At 44.3% G+C, this 22,888-nt stretch overlaps 1 protein-coding gene and 1 long non-coding RNA gene across 3 annotated transcripts in view; one reads left to right on the top strand and one right to left on the bottom strand.

Annotated features, from left to right (window-relative positions):
• Positions 1-22,888, top strand: part of ATP8B1 (ATPase phospholipid transporting 8B1) — a 109,745-nt gene that overhangs the window by 44,236 nt on the left and 42,621 nt on the right. For both annotated transcript variants that reach the window (XM_055559593.1, XM_055559592.1), the window contains exons 2-4: positions 11,470-11,672; positions 19,458-19,555; positions 21,575-21,688. In XM_055559593.1, coding sequence (XP_055415568.1) covers positions 11,492-11,672; positions 19,458-19,555; positions 21,575-21,688 — 393 coding nt within the window. In that variant the 5' untranslated portion in view covers positions 11,470-11,491. The remainder of the gene's footprint in view (positions 1-11,469; positions 11,673-19,457; positions 19,556-21,574; positions 21,689-22,888) is intronic.
• Positions 10,128-12,601, bottom strand: LOC129636230 (uncharacterized). The gene is made up of 3 exons (XR_008706817.1): positions 12,471-12,601; positions 11,703-11,855; positions 10,128-11,603 (listed from the first exon to the last, which is right to left on the bottom strand). It is a non-coding gene; the product is annotated as an uncharacterized LOC129636230 (long non-coding RNA).

The raw sequence follows: 22,888 nt of genomic DNA, 5'->3' as shown, positions 1-22,888 counted from the left end.
AATGAGTGTCCAGGGGACATATGAAATATTAACCACATGTTTGCAGGACAATCCTGGTCCCAAGCTTTAGGTGTGAATTCAGCTGTCTGGGTGGAGTTTGTAATCTAAGCTGAGTCTTCTAAGCTGACTTTAAATATAGTAGAGGAGACATTGATTAAATATCAGGTGTGGCCTTCATCCCTTAAACCTCTGGGACCCAGAATTTGTGAAGATGTTAACATTCAAATGGACCAGGAAGTAAGACTCTGTGACAGAGTGTAGACATTCATGAAACCATGACAGTGTCTAGAAAAGATACCAAATATGTGCACTGATCATCCTTGAACCTTTAAACATCTTTACATATGAATATTTGGAAATTTTATAACATCTTTATATTAGAAAAAAGTACCAGGAGGGGGTTTGTATTTTCAGTTGAAGCTCCTTGGAAGAAAAGCTATGACAAACCTAAACAGTGTATTAAAAAGCAGAGACAAAAAAGTAAATAAAAAGCAGAGACATCACTTTGCCAACAAAAGTCTGTATAATCAAAGCTATGGTTTTTCCAGTAGTCATGTATGGATGTGAGAGTTGCAACATAAAGAAGGCTGAGGACTGAAGAATTGATGCTTTTGAACTGTGGTGTTGGAGAAGACTCTTGAGAGTCCCTTGGACTGCAAGGAGATCCAACCAGTCCATCCTAAAGGAGATCAGTCCTGCGTGTTCGTTGGAAGGACTGATGCTGAAGCTTTGGCCACCTGATGCGAAGAGCCGACTCATTGGAAAAGACCCTGATACTGGGAAAGATTGAAGGCAGGAGGAGAAGGGGACCACAGTGGATGAGATGGTTAGATGGCATCACTGACTCAATGGACATGAGTTTGGGCAAACTGTGGGAGACAGTGAAGGCCAGGGAAGCCTAGCATGCTGCAATCCATGGGGTCGCAAAAAGTAGGACACGACTGAACAACAACAGACTTTTCAGATGCAGACTATAGTGGGATGAGGAACAACTAACATTTTAAATCATCTTGTCACTGGACCTCTGCCCAGGGCTCTTGAGGTCTATTGTGTTTATTGCAGGCAGCCTGGAAGTTTAGTGAAGGCTAGTGGTTTGGGGTCTCCATCCGCACAGAATACAGGTCAGCCAGGGCTCTAAGGAAAAGAAGGACCTAGACTAGATGTCATGGCATCCCATAATCCTTCAGTCCATGGGGTCGCAAAGAGTCAGACAGGACTGAGTGACTAACACATGCACCCACACGATCCTTGGGAGGGAATTGGGATTTTACATTGACTAATGCACTGGGAAGGTGATTATGATATGAAAGATAAAAAGGTAGGTTTCATCTCTCCTGCCTGCCCTGACATGCCAAGCATCCCTTTTTTGGTCTCAGACTGCCTCTGGATGAAAGCAACCTCCTTTCACGCTGCCACTTTTGGCTTTGCAATCATTTACAAAGAAGTAGGATTGATAGTAAGAAAAAAAGGTATGGGTGGGTGCTCTGACGCATCTTTTCTCTGCCTTTGACCAGCTCTGAGACAGCTCTTAAGAGATTTGAGGGCAAAAACATCTGATTGAAATCTCATTTATGACCCTGGAGCAGTTACCTAACCTCTATAAAGCCTGCAAAATGAGGATAACACCTGCTTTTTAGTTACCTCGTGAGGTTTTCAGGAATTGAGCCCAGCACCTAAGTGACTGCTGAATGGTCTTCAGTTGTAAGCGGGGTCGGGGTGGGGGGTGGGGGGACCATCAGTTGTTGAGTTATCACTTACTTGGCTGTGCTGGGTCTTCACCGCTGCTCGGGTTTTTCTCTAGTTGCCGCGAGCGGGGGCCACTCTGTCCGGGGGTGCGTGGGCTTCTCACTGCGGCGGCCTCTCTCGTTGTGGAGCAGGGGCTCCAGGGCGCGTGGGCTTCAGTAGGTGCGGCTCCTGGGCTCTAGACGCAGGCTCAGGAGTTGTGGCACACGCTTAGTTGTCCCACAGCATGTGGGATCTTCCCGGAACAGGGATGGAACCTGTGTATCCTGTGCTGGCAGGCAGATTCTTAACCACTGAGCCACCAGGGAAGTCCTTGATTCTTGATTATTCCAGAAAAATAAACACACACATTGGGTTTCTTTCTCCAGCAAAAATTCTTTTCCAAAATATACATGTATGTATTATTTATAGAGATTCTGTAATAGGACACAATTCTGATTTCAGTCTTTCCTCCAATTTAATATTGGATTTAAGGCATTTCCTGTGTTTCTAGGGCTGTCATTTTTTTGCTACTCTAAAATCATAACTTATAAAACTATTATACTGGTGGACATTCAGGTGGTTTCTATTCCAGCTTTATATAGCTGACAACAACAATCTAAAATTTTTCTGTGAATACTTATTTTACTTGTTGAATTGTTTTTGTTGGAAATTTCTATGAATGAGCTTACTGGGTCACATATTACAAGTATCTTTAGTGTATTGGTACAGGAAAGTGGAAGTGTTAGTCGCTCGTCGTGTCCGACTCTTTGCGACCCCATGGACTGCAGCATGCCAGGCCTCCCTGTCTATTGCGGACTCCCGGAGTTTACTCAAACTCATGTCCATTGAGTCGGTGATGCCATCCAGCCATCTCATCCTCTGTCGTCCCCTTCTCCTCCTGTTTTCCATAGGAATGTATCGATTTCATTGCCAGAAGCAGTGGTTGTGCGTGTGTGTGTGTGTATGTAGGTGTGTGAGAGAGAGAGCTTTACAACTGCCCAGCATTAGATATAGTCACTGAATAGTGTTAACTTAATAGGCATAAAGTGGTGTCTTACCGTTTCATCAGTATGCCCTGTGATTACTTGCAAGAGTAATCTTTTCCTGTGTGCTTATTCCCATTTACTTATCATATCTGCCCTTTTCCTACCCTTTTATTCAAACAAGCAGTTCCTCTTGAATCTGAATGGGGAATACAAATCTCTTTTCAAATTTTTTAAGATTTATGTTCAGTTTTGCAAAATGATGTGGATTCTTATATCCTTTGTAGTGTAATCTTTTTGTGAATTGCATCCATCCATCGATAGGCTAGTGATTCTTCAAATATTAAAATGAATTCAACTCAGCAGATTAACTTTTTATTTTACCTTGGAGGTTTGGCTTCTAGGCAACTGTCAGTTGTAAAGCCCCAATGATTTTATATCATTCAAACACGAACATAATTGAAAAGCCTAATCATAGAAGCAACAGTTATGAAGTAAAATGGGACCATTGTCTCTAATAAGCAAGGATGAAGCTTGAATGTAAAAATAACCATGCTTTTCTCCTGGTAACTTTCAGTATGTGTTATAAAAACACGTTGTGGATTGAAGCTGAATCTCCAAAGTAAACATACGGGGAATTCTGGCATTGTTTTCCTATGAGAATCCATTCTAGTCTTTATTTTACTTTTTTCTTCTTAGTTTTCCAGACAAAAGAATGGCAGCCCCACCCGATCTTAATTTGAAACACATTTTTCTAGTTGCCACCACGCTAAGTTAGGCCTATGTTCCTTCTTGCTGCAGCTACATCCACTCACCGAGTGTTACTGCTAAATGTGTCTGCAGAGGTCATCAGACCGAACTGAGTTTGCAGGTGACAGAACTGTGCCTGGGAGATGCTCAGTGTCCGATGTGACCTCGGGATGGTCTCCCTGCCCGGCTGTCACCTTTCTGGCCACCCACACCCTCTCTGCTATCAGATTCATCTTCATGAGGCGCTGGGCAGATCGGCTGTCTCTCCTTGTAGATACGCTCAGTGCTTGTCTCCAGTCACTAGGATGAAGTCCATGTCAGGCCCTCTTAGGCTGGGGGAGTGGACTCCAGCCAGCCGCTCATGAGCCCAGTGCCCTAAATCTTTCAGCCGGGTGGGTATCTTATACTTCCCTGTGACTGGGTCTTCACTCCAGCTGTTCCTCATTTCTGAAAATCTCTCTTCCACCCTGAGTACCTGATCTGTTCTGTGACTCCCACACACCCTGCCCAGCTCAAGACAGCTGGGAAATGATTACTGATGTCAGTATACTTGAGTGTGATATAAAGGGAGAAGCTTTTAAATTTTTGCAACTTTTTGGTGTAGGAGAAACCTGTCTGTAGGCGTCAAGGTTGGCTTTGTTTGGTCAAGTTCTCCGTATCCTTTGCTTACATGTTTCCTGTGACTTAGGAGGCGCTAAGATGGTTTGTAGACAAGGAGAGCAGTCGCCACCTGCAGTTGGGAAGTGGGCTCTGATGCTTCTTGCTGTGCATGTGTGCTCAGTCATGTCTGATTCTTTGTGACCCCATGGACTATAGGATGCCAGACTCCTCGGTCCATGGGATTCTCCAGGCAAGAATACTGCAGTGGGTTGCCGTGCCCTCCTCCAGGAGATCTCCTCAACCCAGGGATTGAACCCTGAGTCTCCTGAATTGCAGGTGGGTTCTTTACCACTAAGCCAATGGGGAAGCCCGATGCTTCCTGGATGGATCTTCGATTCCAGCCTGAAGCCTCGATACATGTTCTGCATCACACCTAGCACCGAGCTGGGGATGTGCTGAGGGGGTGAATCCAGTCGGAGCTAAATAACCTCGGGAAGATTCCTTAAGCACCTTAGTTTTCTCTTTGGTAAAAAGACAATGGTAGCGCCCGACCACCCGTCTCAGAATAACTCCATGTTGACTGTGCGCGAGGTTGTGTACGCAAATACTTGGGAGTGAAGGCGAGGGGCAGCCTCATGGTCACAGGAAGTGGCCGCGGTTCCTAGGCTGTGTTAGGGAGCCCGCGACAGAGCTGGGCTGCCAGTGTCACCAAGAAATGCTTCTAAGTTTTATCAGGAAACTGACAAAACTGCCCTTCTCTGGGAGGCAAAATTTCCAGATTCCGCTGCGCCTTTTTTAATGTAGTCATCCCAGTTGTGTGATATGAAGTGGGAGTCAGTCTTCCTTTGTGACAAAGGGCTCTGGGGTGGTCTTTCCAAGGAACAGAGGATGAAGCTGTGGACCCGGAGAAGCCTTTTGTATTGTGAGTAAAGGCCTGACTGAGCTGTCCCCACCACGGTGGTATTAATGGGCCCTTAGTTTGATGCTGGCGCTTTTCAGGTGGCGCTAGTGGTAAAGACCCCGCCTGCCAGTGCAGAAGACACAACAGACGCGGGTTCAGTCCCTGAGTTGGGAAGATGCCCTGGAGTAGGAAATGGCAACCCTCTCCAGTATTCTTGCCTGGAAAATTCCATAGGCAGAGGAGCCTGGCGGGCTATGGCATGGTCCACAGAGTCGGATGCGACTGAGCACAATTTTATGTTAGTTGTCCCAGACATCTAGGTTTTCTAGGCTTCAGTTTAGAAGAAAATAAAAAAATATAACCTTGTTTATCCTAGGAACGATAATCCTGTTGTTTCTAGAACAGTGTAAAGTTTGAATTTAATCTAGATCTTAGATATGTTTTTATTACTCTTGGTTTGTGAGATTATTCTTGTCTAATTACAACGGTCATCAAGCTTGTCAGATTTTGCTCTCAAGAGAATTGAGTAGATTCCAGATAGGGTGTGTGGCCTGTGTCTGGACTGACTCAGGTGATAAAGATTGCTGCTGCCTCTTTAATGGGGCTCCTCTTGGAATAAATGGAAACAATAGCAGCCATATTAGGTATCTTACCATAGAGTTCTCATTATTTGTGATTAATGGTATGTGTATTAGTTTTCTATTACTACATAACAAATGACTCCAAAACAGCAGCTGAAACTTATCTCACAATTTTTGTGGATCAGGAATATGAGCGCTGCTTAACTGTGTCCTCTGCTTTAGGGTCTCTCTGTTGTTTACTCACTAAGTCGTGTCTGATCTTTGCATCCTCATGGACTGTGGCCTGATAGGCTCCTCTGTTTGTGGGATTTTCCAAGAATACTGGAGTAGGTCCCCTTCTTCACGGGATCTTCCTGACCCAGGGATCAAACCCTCAGCTCCTACATTGTAGATGGATTCTTTACTGCTGAACCACCGGGGAATCTGCATATCATGATAATATCTCATGTTAAATATTTTGTAATATTTTTCTGTAATAAAAAATATCTGTATCTAATAATAATCTGCTTTATCTGTAAGAGTAATAATAATGAATAGGCAAATGAAATAAAAAATCCATGTCAGAAATACCCTTTCTTGCTGAGGACTTTACAGAGCCATAAAAAGATGAAGAAGAACAAACATGACTGTCGTGAGTCTCCCTTCCTGGTTTAGGCTGGGCCACTGTGGACACGAATCCATTTGTACCACAAAGATATCATTGATCAGGGACTCTTGGCCTCCCCAGCCTCTGAGTGTGTCTGTGTACAGGTCAGACCCTGGCCATGTCAGGACGCTCCTTGTTCCTCCTTTCCCTTCATTTGAATCTAGGAACCTTATAATCTCAGCGAAAGTTTGTACTTTCGTTACTTCTGACCTCAGAATTTTATTGCAAGGGCAGAAAGGTATTTCTTTGTGCCTGAGTCCCCTTTTTTTCTCTCCTTTAGCACCCCGTCCACTACAAAAGGAACAGAGAATTTCAGGCATTCAGTCACTTGACAAGTATTTCATAGCCAAGTATTCAAAGATGACAGATGATAGATGTTAGGGGTTCGAGTTTGGAAATCCTGCCATTTACTCCTCCTATCTTCTGGGGTTTATGACCAAGAGGATTGAATACTGCAGAAGGCAGGACGGAGAATGAAGCATCTTCTCCTCTTCCCTTCCAAAATGTTAAACAACCCATCCAAGTGGTAAACTGGTGAACGGCAGAGCCAGGGTTTGAATCCAGACCTGTGTTCTTTTCAATGAAGTTATGCTGCTTCTCAGCCTGAGCAGGAACTAAAGATCCTGTTTTCCTAAGATCATGTGACCAGAAAAATCCTTGAATGCTGTATTACGTTGACAAGTTTTCAAAAATCCTGATAAAATTTTTGCTGCCTTGCTCCAATGTTTATTCACCTTTCCATCTGCTGCCATGATTATAAGCACATGGATTAATGATGAAATGCTGTATTGGACTGGGTATGAGAAGACACATAACCACAGCTTCCTCACATGAAGCCAGAGATGACGGTGCATTGTTTCCTCAGTATTTGGAATTGTGCGTCCTCTCCAGTCACACGACTGTGCTGCAGCTGAAAGAGTACCATTAACAATCAGTAGGGCGAGTGTATGGTTTAGGGATGTTTTCCCACCACCGCCCCTGGTAGTTTATTTCACACCTTCAGAAAGCATCCATGATGTGTCCAGGTCGGTTATAATTATATCTGGCTGAGGGCATTTGTTGTTGACCACTTGTTTTGTTGTTCTCTTATTATCTTTTGTTTTAGTTTGGGGGTCAGCAGACTTTTTGTGTGTAAAGGGCCAGATAGTAAATATTTTTACCATTCATTGTCCATCACAACTATTCAACTCTTATTGTGTAAAATTGGCCATAAACAGTACATGAAGGAATGAGCAAGGATGTGTTCTAATAAAACTTTATTTACAAAAACAGACGATTGGCCAAATCTGGCCCTCGGGCTGTCACATGCTGACTCCTGTCTAGACTGTAAGCTCTCAACGGCAGAGACAGAAGTGCCTCCTGTGTGGTTTTTGGAGAGGATGCTCTCCTTGACCGCCATTTTGCAGTGTCCCCACGGGGCCTTTCCTCTGTGCATACACAGAAAGACAGAGCTCTTAGGTGGTTTTTCCTCTTCTTATATGGACAGGAGAACTGTCTGATTGGGGCCCCGCACATATAATGTTGTTTAACCTCCGTCACTTCTTTAAAGGGCTTCCCAGGTAGCTCAGTGGGTTACGAATCCACTTGCAATGCAGAAGTTAAAGAAGACATGGGTTCGATCCCTGGGCAGGAAGATCCCCTGGAGGAGGGCATGGCAACCCACTCCAGTATTCTTGCCTGGAGAATCCCATTGACAGAGGAACCTGGCAGGCTACAGTCCATGGGGTCGCAAAGAATGGGACACGACTGAAGCGCCTAAGCAGCAGCACCTCTTTAAGGGCCCTGTCTTCAAGTGCAGTTACATTAAGAGTTAGGGCTAATCTTTCAGTTTGGCGGAGGCAGTTCAGTCCATAATCCACAAGAAGGGTCTAAGCAGGAGGAAGGCATGACTCTGAGGGACATGTGGAAGCTGATGGTGGGAAGTCCTGTTAGATTGCACCTGCGGCATCTAAGGAGCAAGACTGTGGTGTCCTGCGTTACGGTGGTGGCTGCGGGGATGAAGAGGAGGGAGTGGGTTGGAGGTGTGTGTTTGGGGAGAAATGTCTCAGGACCCACACATAATTTACTTATCTGTATCCCTCGGTAGGAGACATAAGACACGCGGGTTTTCGAACCCTGGGTCGGGAAGATCCCCTGGAGGAGGGCATGGCAACCCACTCCAGTGTTCTTGCCTGGAGAATCCTGTGGATAAGAGCCTGGTGGGCTACATAGGGTCGCAAAGGTCAGACATGACTGAGTGCCTAACACTTTCACTTTCATCCCGCAGTAACCTGGGTGGCAGTTCAGTTCCTTGTGCCTAAGGTCGCAGCGTGTGCCCAGTAGATGCTCAGTGAAGGTTGAATAAATTCACAGGTGTCTGTGATGGGCTGAAGTGGTGGGGAGAGACATAAAGTTTCCAAATCTGTATTTTACGTAATGCCTGCCTGACAAGGATTATGATTTAGACCTTCAAGGAAATGATTTCTAACAAATTTTTCTTTGGTAGTCTAAGACAACAGAGTGTCTGCATATCACACTCTCACACACACACGTCTGCATAACACACACACACACACAGAGCAGAGAGCTTCCTGCTCAGCTTAGAACTCCCTGCCCAGCCTTGCAAGGCAGCCACACAGATCTGGCCTGGAGTGGATGTTTGGGTCGTGAGTGGGCGGGTTGTGCAATGGCTTATTTTCTTTGGATCACATGGCTTGTGGTTATCAAGTCTATTCCTTTTTGTTTGTCTCCTTCAAACTCAAAGGACTGGATCCAATCTTAACATGGGAAATAAGCACACAGGCACTCGGCAGTAATGACGACAAAATGATCACTTACGAAGTGTTTCTATAGAAGGCATTTATGCCACTAACCTGGATACTTAAACATGGTTAGAATGGCCAATGCATGTTGTGTGTGTTTACTATTAATAATAGGGGCTTCCCTGGTGGCTCAGATGGTAAAGAATCCGCCTGCAATGCAGGAGACCTGGGTTCGATCCCCGGGTCAGGAAGATCCTCTGGAGAATGGAATAGCTACCCACTCCAGTATTCTTGCCTGGAGAATTCCATGGACAGAGGAGCCTGGCGGGCTCCAGTCCATGAGTCACAAAGAGTCTGACATGACTGAATGACTAACACACTTTCACACACTTACTATTAATACAATAAGGAAACTTTCTCTGTGGTGCTTTCAGATCTTTGCATATTGTGTGTGCCCTTACAATGGAGAGATGAGATCCTGATTCTGTCACTTACCAGCTGAGCCCCAGCCTCCTTATCTGAAAGATGGGTAGATAATATCTACCTCACGGGGTTGTCCTGCTTGATATAAAATGGGTGTCCAGTACATGGTCACCACTTTTATTATTTTTGTTCTGAAATATTTCTGATGAAAGTCTGCTCTTAAGAGTTTGAGAATTTTTAAAAGTGTGTGTGTGTGTTAGGCGTTCAGTCTTTGTGACCCCATGGCCTGTAGCCCACTAGGCTCCTCTGTCCATGGAATTCTCCAGGCAAGAATACTGGAGTGGGTAGCTATTCCCTTCTCAAGAGAGATTCCCGACCCAGGGATTGAACCCAGGTCTCTTGCATTGTAGGCGGATTCTTTACTGTCTCAGCCACTAGGGAAGCCCTAAGGAGTGTATTAAATTTAAATACTAGCTAAACCATAAAACTGCAAGTAAGGCCAATTAAGCAAGTGTAACATCCCAAGAAATAGCCATTTACTAACCCATAGAAAATTAGGAAAGAGGGAAAATGTTTTACTTGGCAGTTAAAGGTTTTAACCCTGAATCTGCCTGTCCTTAAGTCTACTCATGTTTTGCAGTAGTCTGGTATTTTACTTGGCTTCCCTGGTGGCTCAGTGGTAAAGAACCTGCCTGCAAATGAAGGAGTTGTGGGTTCAGTCCCTATGTCAGGAAGATCCCCTGGAGAAGGGAGTGGTAACCCACTCCAGTATTCTTACCTGGAGAATACTGGAGGAGCCAGATGGGCTATAGTCCGTGGGATCGCAAAAGAGTCAGACACAACTTAGCGGCTAAACAATAGCAATAATCGTTGGATGTCCATGTTGCTTCTGGGTTTTATTTTAAATAATGTTGGACAAAATCCTCACTTAAATATTTGAACATTTATTAGATGTACACTTATTATAAAAATTTAGATGTTTAAGATGCTAGATTTGGTAAAAAGTGTGCAGCCAGCTAAATAGTTCCACTCAAGGCAACTAACCCTGATTAAAATATCTAAAAACTAAAACATGAAGGTGGAATATAAAAGATGAATCCTTGGAAAGCAATTGTTCTTACCTCCAAATTTCAGTAAATATTTTACAAGTTGTCCAGTGTTGTAAAGGTTTGGTTTCCCCCTCTGTAGACTACAAATAGCAATAATACCTTCACTATGCTGATGTGGAAAGTTTCAAGGAGCCAGTGTTGATAAAGCATTTCATTCAGAGTCCCTCATGCAGTTAACACGAAATAAATGTGAGCTGCCACTATTAATGATATCGAGTACATGTAGGTATGATGCTTATGTATCAGTAAATAATGCCGGGAAGTATTAGTGTAAATATATTCCTAATGTAAATAGAACTGAGGTTGCACTTGGCACTTGTGTGGTGTCACTTTCTGCAGTGGTGTATACACAAACACAAATTCTAAATATAAGGAGTGGGTGGTCACAGGAAAATAGGCTAGAATGTGTTTTCAAGAAGCCATTAGGAAAATTTGAGGACTAAGCTGGTATTTAAAATACATCACACAGTAGAAGCTCAGAATATTAATGTTAATTGCAACCAGATATTGTAGGACAGTGGTTTTCAAAATTTGAAAGCAGGGCATACTTCCCAAGAGAAATTCAATTCCATTAAGACCCACAATGCAAATAAACATATGTATGTGTCAGCTTTGTAAAAGTGTTTAACCAAAAACAGTACTCTTTCTATGCCTGCTGTACTCTGATATTTTTAAATCTGTTTCATTTTATTTTAATGTTGGTTGTGAACCAATTAATTTTGCTGGGTAGAGACACACAATTTGAAATAAAACCTTAAAGCTTGTATACACTTAAAAAAAGTTGGCAGCTACATTATTGTTGTAAATTCTCACCCAAGCATTTAATCAATAATGAATGATTTTGTTCTTATTTGCATGATAAGTTGAACTTTGGGGGTCCTTCATCAGTCATATTTCCACGTGGGTAAATAACGTTCTGTCAAAAGCGTCATAAGCGAATGCAGGAAGAATTCAACCAAAAACTAGGCACGGGTCCTGTTTCACTCTGGTTTCCCTTTCTTTTAAACCAGGTAGTTCCAGTTTGCCAGCAGAATGAGTACAGAAAGAGACTCAGAAACGACGTTTGACGAGGATTCTCAGCCTAATGATGAAGTGGTCCCTTACAGTGATGATGAAACAGAAGATGAGCTTGAAGACCAGGAACCTGCAGTGGAACCACAGCAGAATCGGGTTAACAAAGAAGCAGAGGAAACCCGGGAGCCGTTCAAAAAAGGTAACGTGCTGGAGTCAGGAGACCAGGCACCTGTCTGTCCTCACGTGGGCAGTAGCAACAGGTGCAAAGGACGGCTGCTCCGGGAGGCATCTTCTTTCTCGGCTTTGGATGAAACTTGATGGGCTGGGACGGGTACACAGTGTCCTCAGAGTGGTAGGGCTGGTGGACCATAGCTGTCAAGTTCTGCAGAGAAAACAGAAGGTTCTTGCTGCATGTCTCTATTTCTAGAAAGGAGCTGAGTGGGGAAGAATTTGCTTGTTACCACACCCAGGAACCTTGGAGTCACCATAACACTTGTTCAGTCCTTTGTGAATATAAAATGGTTTTGACTTTTTAGTAACAGGGGGAGAATGTGTAGGTCTCTGTCACGGGGGGCTGTGATGCAGCAAAGAGTGCTCCCTGCCCCGAATCAGGGCTGCTTCAAGGCCAGCTCTGGACCACGGATTGGCAGACATTTTCCGCCAAGGGACAGGTAGTAGCTATTTCAGGCTTTGTGACTCATATGGTCTCTGTCGCAACTTACTCAGCACCACTGATGTTTCTTGAAAATGGCCATAGACAACCTGTCATAAGGGGTTATAGAACGTAATTGACTTTTATGGTTGTGCTTTTTTTCTCCCATGACTTTTCTATTTCATTTGCTACAAACACATGCGGTCTTTTCTTCTAGCTCTTCCACTCCAGGAGGAAGCCGATCCTTTGGTCTTTACAGCCCAGATTTGCTCCATAGTTCAAGCTGAAAATGTTTTTCCTCCCCGGTCCCTTCAATTCCAGCGACATAACTGGTTTCCCACTCACAGAAGTCACCAGGAAGTTGTTCTGTTTCTGCCTCTCCCGCTGCACCTCGTTCCAGCCTCAGTTAGAATAACCTCTGGTTTTGTCTGGTTTCCCCGTCATTGCCAACCCACCTTCCAGGCCTACCAGAAGCCAGCTTCCCTTGTGTTTCCCTGCCCCCAGGCTCTCCCTCCAGGATTCTGTGGCCTGTTAAGCTGATTTGTTTGTTTGTTTGTTTTCCAAAGAGATTTCACCTGTAGAAAAACAGATAAAGCACGAAATCCCCCTGATGTAATGATTCCTCCTGCTCTGCTCAGATGGTGCCCGTCTTCTGCTCTTCTGTGATGGGGAGGTGATGTGTGCGTGTGCCCACGAGGGCCGCCTCCCATCACAGGCTCCGAGACCTAGGGAGGGCGTCTGCTCAACGACATCGTTTTCCCCTCCTCAGTTTTCTGTATCAAACCCTGAGCAGGATCAGGTCTTCTTGTGGATGTGTGGCTGTAATTTTAAGCTATTGAGTATCAGTGCCTCCTGAGAAGGCATTGAAATCACTATAGTTGGGCTTCATTGAAATGGAATCACTGCCAGTCTGATGAGGAATGTGGCCTCTGTCATAACAGGTCCAGACTGGATAGTATTTGAATGGCGATAAGGCTGGAGTCACCGGACGAGTTAACAAAGGGAGGTCTAGTTGATTGCCCAAATAGTAAATAATGTATTTCTTCCTCATTCCTTCTTCTGCTGTACTTTTCAAGTTTTGTATAACCATCATGGATTCGACCCTATGTAGGTATCTGATGAGCTGGCTGAGAATGGGCTTGCTGCGTGTAGGGGTGAACTTTGCTGTTGGGCTTGCTGCCATGTTATCAGATGTGTGGTCCAGGACAAGGAAATGTACAGGGTTGGGTGCCTGTGGAATTGTCAGAGGGGCACGTAGTGGGTGGAAATGCTCACCTCTGTTTTTTTCCAGCTCTGCCTTCACATTCTACTGCCCAGGGTTCTTTGCTGATCATGCGGCTCCCAGGTCATATTTCTCGTAGATTGCTACCCTCAGAACACAGGCATTGCAGGGAGCTCAGACTTGATCTTGGCTCTTCAGAGTCTTTTCCAAGGATAGGGGAATTTGGTGATTCTCAAAACCCCTTTCAAATGACTTTAAAAATATCATTATTATTATTATGAGACCAAGAGACCACTAGTTCTCCACCAGGGATGAGACCCAGGCCCGAGTGATGCCAAGTCCTAACCACTGGATGGCCAGTGGAATTCTCCCCAAGTATTATTATTCTGACCCCTCTGTATGCCCTTCCCAGACACACAGAGGACACTCAGCATGTGCTTGACCCTTTCCTTTCATTCCTGCTTCTACCCTGCACCCGAGCAACCAGTCTTCATCCTCTCCTGCACCCCCCCTTCTCTCCCTTCTTCCTCTGCGTCCTTCTTTCCCCCTCTTAATTTCACCCCCATATCCCTACTTGGGCATTTTCCCAGTCATTCTGACTTCCTTTTTAACTGTCATCTGTCTATCTTGACATTTTACATGAAGGACAGTTTTCTCCAACGAGCTCACTTCTTTAGAACACAGAGCGTGAGTCACTCTGTGAAGTACCCTCCAGCTGAGTGATACCAGGCACCTGGGCCTCTTCCAGCAGAGCAGTGTCTAAGAGTGCCAGAACCACGTTCATTTTTCTTAACCATATTTTAGTGCAGAAAGTTGGTTCTCTTTTTTTAAAAGATGCTTAGCCCCACTTTAGTAAGCAAGTGTTTTGAGAGACCCATTGCAGGTACTTTTCAGTGGAAGGACATTTTTTGTGTGCTGCTAGAATCGAGAACAGATGTAAGCCTGTTGTCAGAATGTGCCTTGAGGGAAGAAAAACCTGCAGATTTTACTACCCTTGGTTTCCTTTGTGCGGCTGTTGACAAAACTAAGGGGAATGTTTCCATGCAATGGGATGGACATTCTCTTGTGAACACACAAGAATGGTATGTCCCAAGTAGGTTCTGGGAAACACTGTTTCTACCAGATATTTCTGGACACAGAGATTCTTTGGTCCCTGAGACTGGAAACCCAGAATTATTTGTCCTCTTGAAGTTTAAGGTTATCCATTAGCATATAAGAATCCCGGAAAGCTTTGACTCTAAAGAAACCAGTTTAATTTTATTCAGTCACAGGTTCCTGAAATTCCTTGACTCCAGGTGGTTTGTGGGTTGGTTTGTGAATGTAGCTTACCCCTCCACCCTCCTGGTAGCTCCAGGTCAACTCCTTGGGTAGTTCTGTGCCAGTCAGGAACCAGTGTAGAGATGGAAGTACTTGGGAATGAACACGTGCTCTGCCTTAGCACACTGGCTTACTTTTCTGAGCCTGGGGATGGGATGAGAAAGCCGTCTCCTGCCTCCTCAGCCACGTTGCTTGGTGAGTTAACCCTCCCCGCTTCTCGCACTGGCAGGCTTACAAACGCACGTAACCGTTCCTTTCCTGCAGCAAACTCTCACTTAGATCCTGCTTTCTGCCTCGGGCAGCTGTCCTGTCTCCTGTTCTCCTGACTGAGCTTCTGGAAACCCATTTCTCTACCATCACAGCCCTCTGTTCCCTCGGTCCTTCCCCTCTGGGGGCCGCCCCAGCTCCCCAAGGATGACGCTTTCGGCAAGATCACCAGGAACCCCAGTGCCCAGTCCAGTGGGCTTTTTTCACCCACCCTCTTCCCACGTCAGAGCAAACATCCTGCCTTGGATGGGAGTCAGGGAGTGCTTCCTAGTGGAAAGGCATGCCCGAGCTGCCAAGAGAAAGATGAGGAGGAGTTAACTAGGGGCGGGGAGAGGAAGGAGGCTGCCCAGTGGGGGGCCACATCCAGACGCCCGCCGTGGCAGGAGGTAGGGTGGCACGCCTGTGGCACGTGGAGGAGCTGGAATTCAGCCTGGGGGAGCGAGGACCTTATGGGGAGAGGACTGTTGTAATCTCACGCCCCTCCTTTTCAGCATGCATCACAGTGTGACTTGGAAACCACTGGTTTTTATTTTACACTGCTTGTACAGTGCCCTTCTTCCAGCTAATCTGCAAGTGCTCCAAGGACCCAAGGTCCAAGCTGTCTTGTTTGTTCTGAGCTGGTGTCAGGGCAGCAGGCTTGGGGGGCATTTGTGACTGACAGCAGGAGAAGCTTCAGCAGAGGTATGAGGGAACCAGGCGAGGCCTCCCCTGGTCAAGGAAGGCTTCCTAGAGGTGAGGACACCTGTGCTGAGTCCTGAGTAAAGGCGAGCGGCAAGTTGACCCCTGTGGTCTCAGGGGCGGGGCATGCCAGGGCAAGGCAGCAGGAAGGAGGGCTCCCAGGGGCTGAGAGTCCAGGAAGCCTCGAGCCATTTTGGAGCTTGATGATGGGTGGGCGGTGGCTGTGCTGAAGAGTTTGGACACTTTGCTGAGGGCCAGCAATTTAGGCTGAAAACAGTGGGTTCCTCCCGCGGCTGCTGTTTCCTCCTCTCAGTCCCGCCTCCATCCCTGTGGAAGACTGCCCTACCCTGGGATCTGATTCCACCTGCTTCCCCTGGCAGCTCAGGCCTGTGTGACGGGGCTCTGTTTTCCTCTCCAACCGAGACGGCTGCGTGCAGCTTGCAGCCTTAGTCACATGTTTGATTTGGAATGGAATGCAACATTTGTGCGTGTATGTGGACTTATTCAAAGATACTTTTAAGATTTACTCATTGTTGAATGTAGGTGTGTTTCTTCCCCATGACTGCACAGGTTTCCATCTTTTCCTGTCTTCTCCCCTCTTGATTTATTCCCATTCACCATCCCGTTGCCTTTCGGGATAATATTTTTTTTATTGACTTTTTTTTTTTTGGCAGCACCATATGGCTTGCGGGATCTAATTTCCCCAACCAGGGATTGAACCTGGGCCCTTGACAGCAAAAACTTGGAGTCCTAACCACTGAACTGCCAGGGAATTCCCTTGAGTAATATTTTCAAAAAATTAAACATAATGGCATCCTGACCATAAGAAAATTGAGCAACTTACATATATTGATTTAAATCTATTTATTATTTAATTAACCTATTATAAACATATTTATTGTCATCCAATAAAGGGAATTACAAATGATTTTCCCCCCCAAGATAATAGTATTGATAAAGGGCTGCACTATTGCACATAGTATTGATAAAAGGGTGCAGAGTGAAGATGAACTCCCACCTGCCTCTTCTGTCTCTGCTCTTGCCCATTTCTCCTGTGTCCTTCTGGAGATACACAGACCCCACTTTTTGCAAAGAATACTTACAAACACGAGACCTTACATAACCATAGATACATATACACATAGTCACACATGTGCAAGTGTGTGTGCATGCCGGCATCCCTACTGTGCGCTCATTCTGTGCACTCATGCCTGCACAGTCAGGGTAATTTGACGATCTCCCCTGTCCTGATGTACATGTAAAGTCAGCTCATTCTTGTTTGTGGACCACAAGGACTTTCATTGTGTGGATATTTAACCAGCTGCTCATAGTGGTATTTAGGCTGTTTCTAATCTCCCTGATAAACAGGGCTGCATTGAATAGCCCTGAGATATATTATTTCTTTATCCAAGAGTGTACACACACTCAGTGAGCATGTCTGTGTTGAGGTTTGATAGATGTGGCCAACTTGTTCTCTGCAGAGACCACCTAAGAGGGCCTGTTTATTTTGCCTTTGTGGGATAAAAATGGGTACCTCACTGAATTTGTCCTTGTTTTTTGATGAACTTGGGTATCTTCATATTTTTAAGAGCCATTGAATTTCTCTTTGTATGAATGATCTATTTGTCCTTTACCCATTTCCCTCTTGGGTTGCTTTTTGTTTGTTTTCTGATGCTAAAACTTTTGATCATTTAACTCTGCTGGTTTGCTGTAGTCTGTACCAACCAATACAGCTTTTTAGTTGCAGAGTTGTCCATAATCAAGAGTTCAGAATGAGGGGTCAGGTAAAACTGACTTTCTCTGCCAGATGGTGATGATCAAAGGACTTGGTGACCATGAGAACACCCAGCATCATGTAGCCATACTTATATGTATTAAATACATGTTTTCCAGGTGATTTTGAGCCGGTGGCTGATGGTAAATGCATTGATGGTTTTAGTAGGTACAACCCTTGGGAATTAATTTCCTTCTTGCTTTTAACCAAAGGGTCATCAGGTGAAGGTGACATTTTTTTGTTGGTTAGTATATTACTTCTCTTTTCTTGGTCAATATTTCCATTCTAGAAAATGGTACAAGATTTCTACTTTTTCTATAAATTAGCCTTGGGGTCCAAGTGTCCAGTAAGGTTCTCTGTTTTAACTGAGTACTTAGTAAATGTTTGATCCAAAACGTAAATATTTCCAAGTGCTATTTTGCCTCCTTTCTTAAAGGCATATGCTTAACACAACACTTCTCAAACGATATTAATAGGTGTTCTGTGATATTTTTTAAAAATGTGCCCTGGTCACATTAATTTTGAAAAGATTGAATTAAATAAGTTCTTTACTATAGGATTTCTCAGAGACTTTAATACACCAGTGGGTCCATTGAATGTCCAAGAGGAGGATGTTGGATACTGTGTTTCACAAATGTGTTTGACCACAGAACCCATTTTCACTTTCTTTATGGTCTCTCATTGAACTACTCCTCAAGCAATTAGCATGAAACTCAGGAAAGCATCCGGAAAAGGAATCGGTTACTTTGCCAACTGAAATTAGGCCGAATTTGTCTGAATAGGGCCAAATGAGGAACTCGGTTAGAAATAGTTATTTTGATTACTTGACAGCAATCCAATTTCTGAAATTAACTATAGATGCTGCTGTAGTTAAGCTCAGGGTGCAGCAGACGAAGACACCAGTTACTTTCTCCAAGCTCTCCAAGGTATTATTCACAGTGTAAAATGAAGAGACCAAGGTCATTTCTGATAGACCTCTACTGCCCTACTTGAGGTCAGATACCACCTTCAATCTGAAGCATCCCACTCAAACCGGGCTGAAGGTGAGGGGGTCGTGTGGAGACAGGAACCGTTGGCTGGAGGACTTAATTGTGAAGCAAATTTAAGAAGCCACAAAGGGGGCGAAGAATCCAGCGCATGAACAGGGTGGCTTATTCTTTCCTCTTGAGCATTTCTGACTTTGGTTTTTATCCCTTCTCATTGGTCATTTCTCCCTTTTTAAGGAATCTTAAGTATATTTCTTTTCAACCTTCCTGAATTTTCAAACAGCAGTTCTCAGAGGTGTTCTAGAACACTGGTGACCAGGGATATGTCACAAGTCATCTGAGAGCCAAATGAAACTGTTAACAATTTGCAGATTACCATAAAATAGAATGAGGAGGGCATGGCAACCTACTCCTGTCTTCTTGCCTGGAGAATCCCATGGAAGAGGAGCGTGGTGGGCTACAGTCCATGGGGTCGCAAAGCATCGGACACAACTGAAGCGACAGCACACACACACGCAATTTATAAACCAAGTAAATGAGTTTGAAGAAATAATTTAACTTAATTTAGCTGTGACCTTGTGGGGCTCTGGGGTTTTTGTTCAGGCCATGTTTAAATGAGGATTTTCTTTTAGAATCAAATGTTCTATGAACAGTGGTCAATTTATAACATGGTCATTGGTTTGCTGAGGCTGCCCTAACAAATTACCACCAACTGGGTGACTTGAATGCAGAAGTGTGTTATGTCACAGTCCTGGAGGCTAGAAGTCTGAGATCGGTGTGTTGAGGTGTGTTGATTCCTTCTGAGGGCTGTGAGCGAAGGGTCTGTTCCAGGCCTCTCTCCTTGGCTTGACTGTCTTCCCTCCATGGGCATCTCTGAGTCCTGGTTTCCTTCTATTCTAAGGACAACAATCATATTGGATTAGGGTCCTCTCTAATGACCCTACTTTAACTTGCATCTGAGTGAATCTTGTTCCCAAATAAGGTCATACTCTGAGGTACGGGATGGGGTCAGAGCTTTAATGTGTGAATCTAGGAAAGACATAATTCAACCCATAGCAACAGGCTAATTTTCTCTTTCTTTTTTAAAGACTGTACATGGCAAGTCAAAGCCAATGATCGACGCTTCCACGAACAACCTCAGTTTATGAACACGGTATTCTTTTGCATTAAGGAGAGCAAATATGCGGTAAGTTGATTTTAATTAGTTAGCTTTATTAAAGGCCAGTTTTTTTCCCCCAATAGCCATGATGCTTACTCGCTTTGTGTGACACCTGTCTTCCAGGTAACCCCTGGCCTGGGGCCATTGACAGTCATTGTTAGTTCTCTAGAATGTCATTTTTTACAATGTTGATTTACAATGTTGTATCAATGTCTGCTATACAGCAAAGTGATTCAGTTTATACATATATACATATACATACATATATATATATATATATATATATATATATTTCTTTAAAAAATTCTTTTCCATTCTGGTTTATCCCAGGACATTGAATAAGACTTCGTTGTTTACCCGTCCTGTATGTAACAGTTTCCATCTGCTAGCTGCACACTCCCAGTCCCTTCTCCCTGGCGGCCCCAAGTCTGCTCTCTCTGTCTGTGAGTCTGCTTCTGTGTCACACATAGGCCCATTTGTGTCTTATTTTAGATTTCCTAGAATGTCCTTTTTTCTCATTGCGTTAAGATGACCTCCCTAAGGGTGTATGGGGCAGTGTGAAACAAAACAAAGTGGATTGAAATTTTCCCTCTGAATATACAGAGCTCTTTTTAAAAAATTTTATAAAAGAGCGTACAGTAATATCACAGATGCCTCGCTTTTTGACAGTAAAAAGAGTTTGAAAGGAATCTTGGTAACTTATCTCTCCATCCTTGGCCTGTGATGGATTCAGAGACTTTGAAGATATTTTAGCCCCCAAAATGCTTATTACCGTTGAAATATAAAGAACATGAGCTAAGTCTGGGCTGATATGTTGTCTGTTAGATTCCTGGGACTGCTCCACAGAATACCACCCACTGGGTGGTGTAGGACAACAGAAATTTATTCTTTTACAATTTGAAAAGGCCCGAAGTCTAAAATCAAGGTGTCAGTGGGCTGATTCCTTCTGGGGGATCCGTGGGAGAGACTGCTGCAGATTTCTCCTTGGTTTCTGGCTAACAGACCTTGGTGATTCTTAGCCACACACCACTCCAGTCTCTGTCTCCCTGTATGTTTCTCTGTGCCCAATTTTCCTCTACAAAGGCCAGCAGGCCTAATCACTGGATTAGGCCTTAATCCACCTTAATCCAGCATGACCTCACTGTAACTTGATCACCTTGGCAAAGACCATATTTCTAATATTTGGTTGGCCAAAAAGTTCGTTCGGATTTTTCTGTCCCATCTGATGGGGAAACCCAAATGAACTTTTTGGCCAAGCCAGTAAGCTGACCATCGCAGGTCACAGGGTCAGAACTTGACTGTATCTTTGGGGGGCACACAATTCAACCCACACCTGTGTCTTTTACTCTTACACACCCTCCATTGCTCTTACAAGAATGTTCCTTTTCCACCCATGTTGACACGTCTCATTTTCTACTCATCTTTGCCCTGTTTTCTAAGAGGCTCTAAGGATCAAGGAACCCAACAGCAGGATCTGTTTGGTCACAGTGAGAGTTGCCACAGAGACCTTAGAGGTGAAGTTTCTGTGTCTTGTGACTCTGACATAAGCCTCCAAGGCGTCATTTTGAGGCCCAGTTAGAAGTAAAAACTTAAAGAAAATCTCAGTATCTTTCAAACAAATCATAGCCTTGTGTGCCTGTAGGCCATAGGGCTGATTTTTGTCTGGGCTTCGCTGGTAGCTCAGCTGGTTTAGAATCCGCCTGCAGTGCAGGAGACCCCCGGTTAGATTCCTGGGTCGGAAAGATCCCCTGGAGAAGGGATAAGCTACCCACTCCAGTATTCTTGGGCTTCCCTGGTGGCTCAGCTGGTAAAGAATCTGCCTGCAATGCGGGAGACCTGGGTTCGATCCCTGGGTTGCTAAGATCCCCTGGGGGAGAGACTGGCAACCCACTCCAGTATTCTGGCCTGGAGAATTCCATGGACTGTATAGTCCTTGGGGTCACAAAGAGTCAGACACAACTGGGCGCCTTTCACTCTCACTTCATACATTGTGTATTGTGGTAAGTGTGGGACCTTTTAGAATGATTTTCTCATTTTTTCCAACAGAATAATGCAATTAAAACATACAAGTACAATGCGTTGACCTTTCTACCAATGAATTTGTTTGAGCAGTTTAAGAGAGCGGCCAATTTCTATTTCCTGGTCCTTCTCATCTTACAGGTAATAATACCCTTTGATATCTTAAATCCGTTTTGAGTTACAATGACTCAGTAACATTCAGGTTGTTAGTGTTTAAATTGTACATAAAATACAAATAATCTTGAAAGTTTTCTATATGGTCATCTGGGTTCTGGATGTAAGACAGTGTGACTAATACCCAGAATCAGTTCATGAGCAGTGTTATGAACCTGAGCAAATGTGGATGTTATTTTAATTCTGTATTTTAAAAAGTTCAGTTTCATACTGATGTCAGTTAAAACATATTGATGTCATTGTTGAAACTGGTTTTCCTAAAGTGAGTCAAGTTCAAATGTTCACTTTGTGAAACAGTTGTACCTTAAAATTAAATCTATTTTTTATGCTTGGCTTTTATTTTTTATTTAGTTGCCAAAAGGTTATTGATTTTTATTAGGATTTTGCTCACAATTCTCATAATTATTTTTCTGACCTGGTTTTACACTGGAAAGGCCTTTTTTTCCTCCTACTTGGGGCAAGAAGTCCACTTAATCTGGAGAGCATTACTTTTATCTGTCTAGGAACTGTTTTACAATCAAAGAAACTATATACCCTCTAGTTGCCACTCAGAGTTTCCACCTTTAGCACTTGATGTGCCGGTTACAAAGGATGGCATCTCCACTTGGTTTCGTCAGATTCTTTATGTCAAGCATTTGATTTGGAGAATAGTCTCACCTGCTGGGATTCACCCAGTGTAGTTTTGGGAAACTGTAACCTGTGTGTCTGAGTGGAGATGGCGGACGCATGGGTGGAGGGAAGACTCAGGAGGGAGAGCTAGACCCTCAACAGGTTTAGAGGGATCTGAGACCTGCTGACTTGATCATAAGGTGTGGTCTCATTGAGCGGGGCATTAGAGACAGGCTCGTGTAGAGAGAAACACTGCCAAGTTTACAGTGCTGCTGCATGACGAGTGGGCCGCTTTCCCTTCCTTCCTTCCAGAAGGAAAAGGGGCGTTCTGCCTTATTATAGGCACAGTAACGTGGGAAATGAACTTCCTCCCTCCATCTCCCCACACCTTGATTATCTTTCCTGAAGGCACAGCGATCCAGGTGCGGGTACCGGTAACAGCCTTAGCCCTTTCCTTGCACTGTTCCTTCACGTAATTCTTGTAGTCTGCGAGATTAGTATTGGGTTGGCCGAAAAGTTGGTGTGGGTTTTTCTGTAACGTGTCTCTGTCTCGAGGCT

This window comes from Bubalus kerabau, chromosome 21 (assembly GCF_029407905.1).
Source record: "Bubalus kerabau isolate K-KA32 ecotype Philippines breed swamp buffalo chromosome 21, PCC_UOA_SB_1v2, whole genome shotgun sequence".
Classification (NCBI taxonomy): domain Eukaryota; kingdom Metazoa; phylum Chordata; class Mammalia; order Artiodactyla; family Bovidae; genus Bubalus; species Bubalus kerabau.
This window is presented reverse-complemented; position numbering and strand designations above follow the sequence as displayed.